At 37.0% G+C, this 15,004-nt stretch overlaps 1 protein-coding gene across 3 annotated transcripts in view; it reads left to right on the forward strand.

Annotated features, from left to right (window-relative positions):
• Positions 1–15,004, forward strand: part of AGK (acylglycerol kinase) — an 81,301-nt gene that overhangs the window by 36,532 nt on the left and 29,765 nt on the right. For all 3 annotated transcript variants that reach the window (XM_043589732.1, XM_043589733.1, XM_043589734.1), the window contains exons 5-8: positions 179–254; positions 5,245–5,337; positions 7,027–7,059; positions 8,144–8,238. In XM_043589732.1, the coding sequence (XP_043445667.1) occupies positions 179–254; positions 5,245–5,337; positions 7,027–7,059; positions 8,144–8,238 (297 nt within the window). The remainder of the gene's footprint in view (positions 1–178; positions 255–5,244; positions 5,338–7,026; positions 7,060–8,143; positions 8,239–15,004) is intronic.

The following is a 15,004-nucleotide window of genomic DNA, read 5'->3' on the forward strand; positions in this document are numbered from 1 at the left end:
AGAGTGGTAGCATCTCCGTTTCTATCCATAGAAGCTCATCACTCATTGTTCGACTTCCTGTACTTGCACAAATAGAGGAAATCTGCTTCTTGTTCTACTCCAGCGAGGATGGCTGGGCTTTTTATTCTCCCTCTTGAGAACTTGTGTTAACATTTTTGTATTTTTCCTTTGTCTACAGCAAAGCCAGGACTCTATTTGAAAAAAATGCTGCCCCGATTTTACACTTATCTGGCATGGATGTGACTGTCGTTAAGGTAAGAACGCTCCAGAGTGTTGATTTTTTCCGAGCTACTTATAACTTCTTATAACTTACCTTCTTCTCTTGACTCCATAGCAGAAATCACTTAACACACAAGAAGCTGGGAACAGAGGAATCAATGTTGTGTCTTTGTTCTGATCATTAATAAAAGTGGTTTTATTTTTATTTTTTTCAAAGCACTGCCAGCTTTTCATTTTCAGAGTAAGATTAGATGGAAGCATGAACTTGATTCCTTTCATCTGCAAGATAGGACGTGGAATTACTGTCTCTTAGAAGATGAAAGTAGGAATAGCTGTAAGAATTCTTTTCCTGAAAATAAAAAAATTTCCACTTTGAGTAGTTAATTACTTGGTAGTGCCACAGACAGGTAAACATTTTCTCTCTGGTGAGGAATTTTAAGTGGTAAAGCTGTAGAATTTGTGACATTTGGCTAAGACAAGGAGACAAAAGTAAGTTAGAAGGATTGTGCTATAGAGAAGACGCTCCAAGACTCCACTCAAAGCCCCAAAACTTTGAAGCGATATGTATATGGGGGGTACTGAGGCGTGTGCATTTGGTGAAAATCACTCTTCTCATGTTTGTAAGTCTGTAGTTTATTTTTAATATTACACACTTTCATGAAATCAGAGATTAAAAGGTAATTGAATCCAATTTACCGTGACGTGTTGACCTATCATGTCCAGCTGGTCGGAGATGTGGTCTTCAGTTGTCCACCTCCAGGGACGGGAGAAGGGGGAAGAGAGCTAACGTTCATCTGAGTGCTTGTAATGCACGTTTCAGGCTCCACGTATGAGAGATCCTAGAATTGTTATGTAGGACTGACATTTCTTCTTTGAATGTTCGATTGAACTCAAAACCATCTGGACCTGGAGCTTTCTCTGAGGGGAGATTGTTTTGTATGGTTCTAGAAGTAGTGAGGTTCTATTCTTGAATTAATTTTGGCAAGGCACGATTTTCAAGCAATTTGTTCATTGCATTGAAGTTTTCAAATTAATTGATACCAAGTTGTTCCTAATTTCCTCCTTTTGACTTTAAGTTTCTGTAATACTTGCAGTCTCTCATTTTAATTCTTCATATTGTTTATATGTGCCCCCATTTTTTCTCTCATTAGTCTTGTGAGAGATATGTCAATTTAATCCTTGCCAAGAATCAATTTTTGGCATGTTGATCCTCTCGTTTATGTTTGTTTCATTAATTTCTAGTCTGTCTTTATTGTTTCCTTTATTCTACTTACTTAGGGTTTTTCTTGCTGTTCTGTTCTGACATTTTAACTTGGATGTTTATTTATGTTTTACCATTTTTCATTGTATTTATTTCAAGCTATAAATTTTGCTTTACTTCTTCAACTGCATCTTCTAAGTTATGATATATGATATTTTCATTAACATTCATTAAAAAATATTTTCTAATTTCCATCATGATTTTTGTTTGGCCAGTGAGTTCTTTAGACCCGTTTTTTTTTTTTTTTTTAATTTTTTTTTTCAATGTTTGTTTATTTTTGGGACAGAGAGAGACAGAGCATGAACGGGGGAGGGGCAGAGAGAGAGGGAGACACAGAATCGGAAACAGGCTCCAGGCTCTGAGCCATCAGCCCAGAGCCTGACGCGGGGCTCTAACTCACGGACCGCGAGATCGTGACCTGGCTGAAGTCGGACGCTTAACCGACTGCGCCACCCAGGCGCCCCTAGACCCGTTTTTAAATTTCCAAATATAAAGTTTTTCTAGTTACCTTTTTTCCTAGTTAGCATTTTGTTAATGATTTCTTATTTGATTGCATTATGGGTCAGTGAATGTAGTCTATACAATTCCAGCATTTGGAAGTTTATCGAGTCTTGTTTTGTGGCCTAGCGTGTGTTTTGTTTTCATAAATGTTCCTCGTATGCATGAAAGAGTATCAGCCATTGGGTACCATGTTCTGCTTGTGCCCAATGAGTTAAGTCTGTTCGTTGTGTGGTTCTAGTCTTCTGTGTCCTGAGTTTTTTCCTTCTGCTTTAACTATAGAGAGAGGGGTATTAGAACGCTCCCACCGTTAGTGCAGATTTTTCTATTTCTCTATGTAGTTTTGCTCATTTTTGGTTTTTATATTTTGAGATGGTGTTGATAGATTGCTCTCCCGTTTCAAGTCACCTCATTTGTCTTGCACTTTGACCCTGTCGAGAGCAATTCTCTTTAGCCCCAGTATTACCTCTGCCACAGTCTGTCTTCTCTAGTATTAGTGACTCTAGCTTGCTTTGGTTGGTTTTTGCTTGGTGTAATATTTTTTTATCCCTTTACTTTCAGCCTTTTTGTATCTTTATATTTTAGATGTACTGCTGGTAAAGGCTTGAAAACAGGGTATTTTAAGGATCCAACTTTTTTTTTTTTTTTTTTTGGTCTTTTTACTGGACCATTGAATCCATTAACATTTATTATAATTACTGCCGTATTTCTTTCTACACTAGATATCTACTGCTACATAAGAAACACCTTGACAACTGCTTCTCTGCTTCTGATTCTGTTGGTCAGTGCTCTGTTCAGAGCTGCCCTTGTGCTGGTCTCACCCATGGCCTGGCTGAGGAGGGATGGCCTAAGATGGCCTGACTCATGTATCTGTGGGTCAGTTCTGCTGCTGTCTGGCTCATGTGGTCCCCAGCACACATCTTCACCTGGCAGCTGGGTTCTCTGAAGTAAATTACAGACATCATGTCATTTTAATCCCTAGATTCTTCAGTATGCACTTAAAAAAAAAATCAGACTACCTTTCTTTGTAACTGCGGTGTCCTTATTATACCCAGCACAAGTAACAGTTCTCTAATATCATGTCATGTCATGCTAGCTAGTGTCTTGATTCACTTTTCTTTATTTAATATCAGTAGGCCACTTTTTTTTTTTAATCCTTCCTTTGTTGGTGCATTTGGAATTTTCATCTTCAAGTATGTTATCCTTATAAACGTAATCTTTTAAATAACTGTCTATTAAATCTGTCAAAAATTTTTAGAATTTTGGTGCATTCATGTACATATTCATATTTATTAATTTTTTTGCAAGTATTTATTGACTGTCTACTGTGAGCTAAGTCCTGTTCTAGGTATTGGGGATACAGGCTGAACAAAATAAACTTTCCACGTCTGTCCCCAAAGAGCTTCAAAGTGGGAAAGGGAAGGATCAGATAGGAAACAGATACACAAACATACGGTTTGTTGGATGGTGATGAGTGCCAAGAAGAAATATCAAGTAGAGTAAGAGGACCAGGAGGAATAGGGGTGTCATTTACATATTCAGTAAATTACCTTTTGCCTCTATTGTTGATAGTGTTGTATAGAGAAAGGCTCAAGGGAGAGTCCTAAAGAAATATCACTGGGAATCTACCTACAATTTGATGTCACTTCACTGAGCTGCTCCCTTGGAGCACAGACCTTCAGTTGGTAGCTAACTAACCTACTTAAATTCTAGTGTATCATTCCCACATTTCTCTATTTTGTCCCCGAGGACCTCATCACATAGCTTGCCAGTTGCCTTGCTAAAGAGCAGATACAATGTCTGTCTAGTTTCCCATATCTACTGATCTAGTAATGTCAAGGAAGATGAGGATAGTCCAAAATGCCTCGTTCTTAGCGAACCCATACTGATTCCTGACGATCACCTATTTTGGGATACTCACAACCCATCCTCTTAATCAGGATTGACATATATTCTTTTTAAAAAAAATTATTTGCAAACGTGTGTTTAACTATAAAGCCAGCCATTTCATTTTTAGAATAAAAGTGGGATAATTCATCATAAGATTAATGGTGTTAGTTCAGGGGCTTCTTTTTTCCTCTGTGTTAACTGTGCTCAGGTACTTTGCCTATTAGTGTGTCTTGTACAGTGTCAATAGGAAGGGCTGTTTCCTATTTTAGTATTAGTTGCATTATGTGTTTTAAAATTTAATGTTTGGTTTTAGAGGTAGTGGCTGAGATGATTCATTGAAGTCTGCATACGTATCTGAGGAAATACTTTCAGTAAAAATGGTGAGGTTTAGGTACTGTGTTGTAACTACTCTGAATCATACCTGTACATCTTTAACGTGTAGTCATAGCAAAACCTAACCTTTCATTTAAGTACAGTACAAGTTATGAACAGTTACCTTGCTAGTTTAGTAGTTTTATACACTGCTTTACAACAGTACTAAGGGGAAGCTATTATTACGCCATCCCCCAACACACATAATCTCATTGATAAGGAAATTAAGCTCCTGAGAGTTTAAGGCCTCTCAGCTAAAAAGTAGCAGGGTTGGCCTTTAATCTGGGTTTCTTGGGCTCCCAAATCTGTGCTCTTTTCATTACATCTGTTACTCTGTATTTGCATATACACATGACTCCCTGCTTTCAGATGAAAGGCACCTGGTAAATAGTGTAATTGAATCTGCACTGGACTGGAAATGAGTCCTTTGACTAGCTAACTGTATAACTGGAGACAGATCACTGGGTTTGAGTTTTATATATATGTATATGTGTGTGTGTGTGTGTGTGTGTATAAACATATAAATTTATATAACATATATATATAAATATGTATAAATATATATTTCAACATTTTTTTAAGTGTTTATTTCTGAGAGAGACAGAGTACAACTGGGGGAGGGGCAGAGAGAGGGGGAGACACAGAATCTGAAACAGGCTCCAGGCTCTGTGCTGACATCTGACAGCAGGGCTCGAACTCACGAACCGCGAGATCATGACCTGAGCCGAAGTTTGATGCTGAACCGACTGCGCCACCCCGGCACCCCCGAGTTTTATATTTTAAAGAAGCTTAAAGATGGTTTCTGAGGTCCCTTCCAGCTCTAAACAGTACAAAAGTATATATATAATTGCTTTGATAGCTGCTTAGTTTTTCATGCCTATCAATTATGCAGACTTTGAGGAAAGACTTGTGTAAAACTTTAAAGAAAATATCCCAGATGTTTACATCTTTGATCTTATGGCCCTAGGATGATAAATTTACCAAAGTCTTCTTTTGTATTTCAGACTGATTATGAGGGCCAAGCCAAGAAACTCCTGGAACTGTTGGAAAACACAGATGTGATCATTGTTGCAGGGGGAGATGGGACACTGCAGGAGGTATGGCTGTTGTTCTGTTTGAAACCATTTTGAAGGTGAGAAAAATGGAAACTAGATGGTTGAGCAATGGAATAAAGTGGTTACAACTTAAGGAAATGATTTATTTTTAGTTTATTTTTTTAGGATTGTTACTCTCTGAAACAGGCATAGCATTACGTTTTCCTCATGTGCTTTTATTTCATCGCTTTGTATAAACTTTATACCCAGCATATAGAAGGATTTTTGTTTTATCAAATTGAAGTTGGATAAAAATGAATACAGAGAAGAAATGGTGTTGAGTACAATAAGATTTTTATACATTAGAGACTCTGATGGAGAAGCCCTGTTGGTTAGGGAGTTAGGGAATCAGTTTTAATTATGAAGAATTTTATTCTTCTGAAATAAACTTAAAGATCCCCTTTTGAACAAAATGCATTTGCCTGTCCTCACATCATTTCCATCACATGGAATGTTATCTCCTAATAGTACAGTTAGAGGCCGGCGTCTATATATTTAGGTGTATGTATCTGCCTCTCTTTTAAAACTTCATGTCCTTAATGCTTACTTTGGTCCAATGAGGACAGGAAGTATGTTGCCCTAGAAGTGCTCTTCTTTTGGAGGGCAGCAGACTGAAACCTTCATTACGTATTGGAAACCCCTGAAGAGCCAGGTCAGGTGCCCCTCCTCCGGCTCAGTGTTTCCATCCCATGGGCCATAATTCACATTTGTGCCTCATTTCTGATTGCCTTTTGCCTCCATTTGGTGGTTTCCTCAGTGTTGAGGGATCTGGAGCTAACAGCAGACAGAGCAGTGTCCTATGTTTGACTTAGCAATTATGTGAGCCTTAGTAAGCTTCTTTTAGAAAGGCTGTGCTAATGATCTTGTAATTGTTTTTATGGCTTTTTAATGAAGTGTGAAGAATACTGGTAGCATGCCAACAAAGAATGAAGTAGACCTCACGACAGCCCCCTTTAATCCTGAAATTCAGTGAGGCAGGAGGTGAAGGGGGAAGATTGGCATCAGCCTTTACTTCACAAAACGTTTTTAAGAAATATACCAAATCGCGTATCTGGGATCATCACAGTCCTATAAAAATAGGCACTGAATATGCCAAAACGTAAAAAACTGATTAATGATGGTTGTTCTGCATGGTGGGACTTTGAGAAAGAATTTTCTTCTTTGGGTATTTTTCACCACTTTTACAAGACCTGTGTATTATATTTTAAAAATAAAACATGTACAAATTCAGATTAAAAATATCTTTTAAAAGCGGGGCCGCTCTTCCCCTTGTCTTCATTTTCATCAGTAAGAAACATTTATTGAGCAGAGACTTTCTGCATGTAGCAAAGAGTTAGTTTTTTCCTGTATGTGCACTTATAGTACAACCTCAGCTCTTCTGTATGATTGATGGGTGCCTCACACTTGTATCCATTTTATAGAACTTAAAACAATTTTGCTAATATCATGTGGAGGTTTTATAATTATTTTGTCTTAGCCTCTATTGGACTATTGATTTTAGGTCAAGAACAAAATCTAATTTAGCTCTGATCCCTTTGCAGAATACTGTGGTTGAAGAGCTAGTACATCTTTTCACATAGTTTCTAGGAAGAAAATAGGAACAAGTTTGCGATCCATGAAAATTGAGTCTAATTCTTGTATGATAAGGGGAATACACGTTGTTTATAATATATATTTTTTTAACATTTGTAGGTTATTACTGGAGTTCTTCAAAGAGCAGATGAGGTGAGCTTTAAAGAAAGAGCAGTTGCATTTTAACTTCTGCATTTCTGTTCTTTCTCTCTTCTTTTACCTTTTTTTTTTTTTTTTTTTTTTTTACCATTTTATATGTTAAGGTGCTTCCTTGGGTTTTAGTAAATACTGCTGCCTGTGTCCTAGAACACTTTTATTATTAATCTGTGGCAGACTTCTCTGCTGTAGTATTCCAGAGTACCCAATAGCTTTTTACTGGAAAAGCTATTGTTTGGAATATAAAATTTTCCCATGGAAACTCTTGTTCACAGAATTCCTTCATAAATGAATGGTGGTATATCCATATACTGGAAGCCATGGAGCAGTAAAAATGAATGAATTAGATCTATAAGTATTTATAGATCTTTCTCTCTATGTGTGTATGTATATACATATATATTTATGTGTACATATAAAATTTTTAAAATATTGAATGAAAAAGGCAGGTTGCCAAAGTATGTTAGGCATTACTACTAGGTTTTGGAATTCAGAAAACAATACTGTATACTATCGATGAATGCCTAAATATGTTGTAAAAGAATAACAATGTGGCTGGAAAGGAATCCCATCAACGGCAGGATAAAGGTTGCCTCTCAGAAGGGAGAGAGGGAAACGGATGAAGGACTTCTCCTTGAATGTGCTTATTCTCTTTGCCTTCTTTATACTGGAGATTGTTTATAAAGCCTTGTCATTAGTTACTCTACAAAGGTTAGATATTTTTAGTTGAATTTTATCCACAATTTTTTCAAATAATACTGTGACAACATAATACAATTTCTGTCACAATAGCACATTTATCTAATATCTTTAAGACCCTCATTTTTGTAACCAAATTTCTTTGAACCAATTGCCGTTAACGAGTACCCAGATATTTCTTCCAGATTCAGAGTCCTGTTTTTAAGGGCTTTCTCATTCTAGAAACTGCTCATTTAATGTTACCCGATTGCTGGTCTAGGGAAGGGAGAGACAGGGTAGTGGACTTAGGGTCAGTTACTTTGTCATAGTGGACGCGTCTGTGTCTCTGTTCAGCCTGACTTTTTTTGACCATAACCATAAAACTTTTCTTTTTTTCCCCTAGGCTTCCTTCAGTAAAATCCCCATTGGATTTATCCCACTGGGACAGACCAGTAGTTTGAGTCATACTCTCTTTGCCGAAAGTGGAAACAAAGTCCAGTAGGTTGTCAATGTGGGGCGGTAGCATTTGTGGGAGACTGAGCCTGGGAATGGACAGTTCACATGTGGGTGATATGAATTTTTTGGTTTTGTTTCTAGCTTTGATAGCCTGAAACCTCAAATCATTAAGAGCAAGACCTAGATCAAATTTCAACCTTTCTGTTCACTGGGAAGTTTCCTTTTTTGGGTTCTGGGACCCTGGTGATCTGATATCAAGTGCCCAGGTCAGGTGTAGAGATGAATATTGATGTCCTTTTGTCAGTTTTGAAGATTGCATGCCTGACCCAAACTGTCTTTATGCCTTTATGTTGTAAGATTGTCTAGTGAAGACAGGTTCGCATTGATCATTTGTTTGCTTTAAAAATGCATGATCACAAACAGCATGTCCCTTGTGAAAACTGAACTGGTAGCCGCGGCTTCTTTATTCTGATAATATAAGTAGCCAGAATAGCTAAGTAATAGTGGCATCCTTTGGGAAATGCCTAAAGTGGAAGGCAGTGTGGATAAAGCAGCTGGGGAAGCGACATCGAAATGAAATTGCTGTGAATCTGTCTTCAGGAGTCGGGCAGATTGTTGTTGTTGTTGTTCTTTTCTCTCAAAAGCCTTATGTAAACAAAGCTGTAGTCCTTCGAGAAGATGGAAATCTTGAATATGAGTCCTGGCTTTGAACAGTGACAAATAGTATAACTGAGAAAATCCTTTGCAGGCTCTCGTTGTCAGTTGCTTGATCTTTAATGTCAGCTTTGTGACACAGTTAGGGGAGATCAATAAATAAATACTTGTTGAATGTGTTAACTAAAATCTTCTCGTGATATTTCTGGTTATATAAGGTTCTAGAATCATAACAATAATAGTATTCAGGTGATTTACTGTTTGGGTTTTTTTTTTTTTCTGCTTTTGGGATTTTGATTAAATTGGTTTCTGTGGATTTATTTTTGCTGTTACAATTTTAGGAGTTATTTTATATCTTTTTACCAATTCTCTCTCTCCTCTGTGTATATATATCTACACACACACACACATACACACACACACACACACACATGTATACACCTACATATATATTATAAAAGTCTTGGTCTGTATGTCAAACACGAGGCATAAACATAGTCATATATCAGGCCTTCATCTAACGTCTCTTGATTCAATCCTTAATCTGTGTGGGATGTCCAGTTCTTCATTAGTCATCCTAAAGCCTGACATGGCATTTCAGTTTGCCAGACTTGTTATTCCCAATTTAGAATTTCTGAGGAGCAGTAGATATAACAAAAAATGAATTATTCAAACATTTTTGTTTATCTGAAATAAATTCTATGTGGTTTGGGCCTTAGCTACTTTAGAGAGTTAGTCTTTCTTTCTGTGTCAATACAGATTATTTGAATTGCTTAGCCAATGTTCCCAAATATGTCAGTGATCCAGAGGGAGACCATGTTCCTTGGAGAACACCTTGCCTATCCAAAAAGCCAGCTTATGCGCGTCGTAGCTGCCCTCAAGGTCTTAGTTTGTTGAAGGTCTTCAGTTTTTTGGGAGCCGATTTTCCCTGTGGTTAAACTAATGTTGTTGCTGCTTCTATTTATAATTTAAAGATTTATAAAACTTAATTTATAAGCATGCCCAAGGGCTCTTAGGTAATTAAGTAAATTTGCCCTGGGTTTGGAATTTTGTAGACCTCTCAACATGGCAGATGCCTAAGGCCATTTAAGAGAACAAGGCTATGTTTTTTGCACTGCTCTCAAGATGTGTTGTACCACAATTACTACAGGAGAAAAAAGAGTCTTGCCTCTGGAATGTTGCAGGTAAATAATCCTAAAAAATAGCTGTTCCATGCTACAGTGCTGCTTTATTTAGAACTTTCCATTACTGCCAGAGAATGATAAATTTGGAGTTGTGTCTTAGCTGTTCTCTGCCACATAATTTTTGGGGAAAAAAAATAATATTAAAAGGCTTTTTCATGGGGCACCTAGATGGTCAGTTGGTTAAATATCTGACTTAAAAAAAAAATTTTTTTTTAACATTTATTTTTGAGACAGAGAGAGAGACAGAGCATGAACAGGGGAGGGGCAGAGAGAGAGGGAGAAACAGAATCTGAAACAGGCTCCAGGCTCTGAGCTGTCAGCACAGAGCCCGACGCGGGGCTCAAACTCACGGACCGTGAGATCATGACCTGAGCCGAAGTCGGACACTTAACCGACCGAGCCACCCAGGCGCCCCAAATATCTGACTTTTGATCTCAGCTCAAGTCTTGATCTCATGGTCATGTGTTCAAGCCCTGCACTGGGCTCTGCTGGGTGTGGAGCCTACTTTAAAAAAAAAAAAAAAAAAAAAAAAAAAGATTTTTTCAGCCACAACATTGTATTTTAAGGTCAGTCTCTCAAAAGCTCTTCCTAAACCCCTCAATGTGCTAGGTGTTACTCAGAGCAAGTCCAGAGCTTTTGGATCTTTTCTAAGAGCTTCCTTCAGAATTAATATATTTATAGGATCTAAACCTGTGATCATGCTGCTTGCTTTCTCCTAAATTGAACCTCATTTTCTAAACTGCTGCCTACTTCCTGGATAGCATCTGTACTGGAGGGGGAAAAATAGGGTAAAGACGTGTCGATAGAGAAATACGGAAAAGTAAAGTAGGCCATCTTTTCACTTTGATTTTGCTTACTGGGGAACCCAGAATGTACTCTAAGTGAGTTCATGTGTATATTTTGGGGAAAGTGTCTTAAACTGTATGTAACTTTGCTAGAAGTGCCGATTCAAGTGGATGTGATTCCTGACTTAGCTGTTTACATTTTAAGTCTGATCACACTGATGAGGAGGCCTGTAAGTCATGGGCTTGCCCTTTGGGAACCATAGGTACTCCTTTGGTACGTCCACAGTAATCTCAGAAGGTGAGAGAGTGCACCCTTGGAGTTAGACCTAGTTGAACCTTGTTTTGCCACCAGCTTGCTCTGTCATCTTGAGAATATGATTAAATCTCCCTCTTGAGTCAGTTTCTTTACCTGCATTTATCAGATGCCCAACAATAGTACCTCAGAATATTAACAAGTTAAAATAAGGACTAGTTAGGTAAACAAGCAATTATGCTTGGTAAACCATGGGATAAGACTTTATGCATATTTATTGATGATTTAGGATGGAAAATACTAAATAAGAAATAGGCTGACTGTACAATTAATGAGTTTAGATTCTGTAATTAAAACAACATTAATCAAAAAAGACAACCCTCTATTCTCTTGCTGTTTCACCTAAGGAAAAACATTTATTGTAATTAGAAAAAAAATTTTAATGGTTATATATTTTTGAGAGAGAGAAAGCTGGGGAGAGGCAGGGAAAGAGGGAGACACAGAATCTGAAGCAGGCTCCAGGCTCTGAGCTGTCAGCACAGAGCCCGACACGGGACCTGAACTCTCAAACTGCGAAATCATGACCTGAGCCGAAGTAGGCCACTTAACTGACTGAGCCAGGCACCCCAGGAAAAGCATTTATTTTTAAAGGAAAGAACATTTTACTATAGAAAGGTTTTTTTTTTTTTCCTACCAGTGGGGTACAGAGCAGAACGGATTAGGAGGAGCCATATTAGGAGAGAAACGACACTTTTTCGAACAGAGATTATAGTAATTTCTAAATGTCTCCTTTTTTATAATTGTACTTAAAGGCTAGACACACTAAATCTTTTACTTTATTAGTAATTACTGTGTTTTTCTAAAATATAACAATAAAGGTAATAGAATACTAACATTGCTGAGCCTTTACAAAAAAACATGGAACACTTAGGGATAAATCCAACAAAATATGTGTAAGACTACAAAACCTTGAAGAGAGAAATCAAGAAAACATAAATAAATGGAGAGACCTGTGTTCGTGGACTTCAAGACTAATATTTTGATGTTTGTTTTCCAAATTGATCTCTTTTTCAAGATTTTTTATAGAAATGGACTTGTAGATCCTAAAATTTATATGGAAAAATAAAGGAACTAGAATACCCAGAATAACTTTGAAAAAGAATAACTAAGTTTGAGGACTTACCCTATCTGATTCTAAGACTAACTCTGTAACAGACAGTCCAAGACTAACTCTTTCAACAGTTGGTGCTGAAACAGTGAGCTAACCACATGCAAGAAAATGAACCATAACACATACTTCATAGTACATATAAAAATTAACATGAAATCGATCATAGGCTTATATGTAAAGCCTAAAACTAACATTTCTAGAGGAAAATCTTTGTGATCTTGGTTAGGCAATGATTTCTTAGGACACAAAAAGCAGAAACCTTTAAAAAAAGATAAATTGGGCTTCAGTAAAATTTAAAACATCTGTCCCTTGAAAATAATTGTTAAGAAAATGAAAAATCAAGCTACAGATTGGGAAAAAAATTTTGCAAGATACATATCTGGTAAAGGACCAGTATCCAGAGTATACAAATAACTCTCACAATTCACTAATAAGAAAACAAACTCCCTTGTAGAAAGAAGGGCAAACCATTTGAACAGAGACTTCACCAAAGACATAGATGGCATTTGTCATTAGAGAAGTGCAAGTTAAATCCACTTTGAGACGCATCTATTAGAATGGCTTAAACAAGCCAAACAAACCTGACATCATCAAGTGCTGACATATACATGAGGCAACTGAAACTCTCATATTTCTGATGGAAATGCCAAGTGGTATAGCTACTATGGAAAACAGTCTGGCAGTTGCTTATAAAATTAAACCTGTGAGCCATAATTATAGGTGCTTACCCAAAAGAAATGAAGACATCTGTCAATACAAAAACCTATAGAGGAATGTTTATGGTAGCTTCATTGGTAACTGCCAAAAACTGGGAACAGTCCCAGCATCCATCAATTGGTGAATGGATAAACTGTGTACTTCCATACAACGGAATGCAACTCTGCAATAAAAGGAAATAGTCTTTAAATTCATCCAACAGCATGAGCCTCATACTCGTGCTAGGAGTTTTAAAAAGCTAGTGAAAAGGCTTCACACTTCTTATTTCAATTTGTAGGACATTCTGGAAAACAGAAAGCAGCCAGTAGTTGCCAGAAGCAGATGGTGGGATGAGTGGGTTGGCCACAAAGGGCCATGAAGGAACTTTCTGAGATGCTGTAAATGTTCTGTATCTTGGTCATGGTGATGATTACATGACTGAAGGCATTTGTCAAAATTTGTAGAACCGTATAACTAAAAGCATGAAATTTGCTGTGTATAAATTATATCTCAATAAATCTAACTTCAAAAAAGAAGTTAAAATATTAAACTAATTCTTTTAAGCTTAGATAATTCTACTTGTGTGAATAAGTGCCTGGGTGGAAGTGTTAGTCGCTTCTCAGTTTGGTTGACATTGACCTGGACCTTCCTTGGCTCCTCTTTCTCATTGTTCTTTGTGATTATCTATTGACCCTTGTACCCCACCCTTGCAGGTCATTCATTTGGGACAATTTGAGTATCAGGCTAATAACTGTAATGTATTGAAACATATCAAATATATTTAAAGCTATGCATTCATAATGATACTAGGAAATAAAAATGAAAAAGTTACTGGTCCTTTTTAGAGGATACTAAGGATATCAACTTATTTTGAAAATTGGTGAAGTTAACAAAAAAAAAAAAAGCATTTATCGATTTTTCTCATATGACCTCAATTTTATGGTACCAAATTTTGGAGGAGGGAAAGTTTCTCTTTGTGGACCAGATAATAAATAAGAAGGAATAATAGAATTAAGAGGTCACCATTTTGCAACTCTCTGTTAACTAGTAAATTTAGCCATTGATTGTCAATAGTTGCTACTATCACACAAAAAAGAGGCAAACAGATTTCATGTACTTACTGATAGAAGTACACACCACTACCTCTGGAGTATTTTTGCCAAAAACTCCATGCTCAATCAGATTTTTAGGAAATACAGGGAATTGGGACATGTGTTAATATCATGGGAATGCAATCCGTAAAATCCAGATCCTCAGCAACACAGTAAGACAACCCATTTCTTTAATGAGTAGGGAAAAGGAGAGAGACTCCGTAGATTTGAAAAGACTTGACATATAAGCCAATTGCAATGTATAGATCTTATCTATTAGGCCCAGATTTGAACAAAGAAGCTGAAAAGAATATGAGTTAATTGGGGAAATTTTGACATTGACTAAATATATGTTGATATGAAGGAATTATTTAAGTGTTTTAGATATAATAGCAATTTATGTTTTTTTTAAAGAACCTTTTTATCTTTTAGAGATACATAAAGAAATATCTGTGGATAAAGTGTTAAGATATCTGGGATTTGCTCTGATACAGATGGGGAGAAGTGGGTGGGAGGTGTATAAGGAAATAAGATCGGCTGTGCATTGATAATTGTTGAGGCTGGATGAGGAATACACAGGAATCATGATACTATTCTCTGTACTTTTTTTATATGCTTGGAATTTTATAGAATAAAATCATCCATCTAATATTGATTGCCTAGTATGCACCATGCACTAGGCTAGGTGTTAGGTTTTATATTGGTCAATAAGGGATGTAAATTATCGCCAACCTTGTGGAACTTTTAGTCTCCAGGTGGAGGCAGATGATAAAGACGTAAATAAAAAAATATGTATTATAAATTGCGATCTGCTGTGAAGGAAAATGAACACAGTTCAGTGATAGAGAATTATAGGGAAGGGCCTAGAGGCTGCTTAGGGGAAGTGGTGACATCTCAGCCAAGATCTGAAGGGTGAGACTAGTGAGCCATGCAAAGGGACAGCGGGTAAGTGACAGGAGGGGTGGACAGGCCGG

Source organism: Prionailurus bengalensis, chromosome A2 (genome assembly GCF_016509475.1).
Source record: "Prionailurus bengalensis isolate Pbe53 chromosome A2, Fcat_Pben_1.1_paternal_pri, whole genome shotgun sequence".
Lineage (NCBI taxonomy): Eukaryota > Metazoa > Chordata > Mammalia > Carnivora > Felidae > Prionailurus > Prionailurus bengalensis.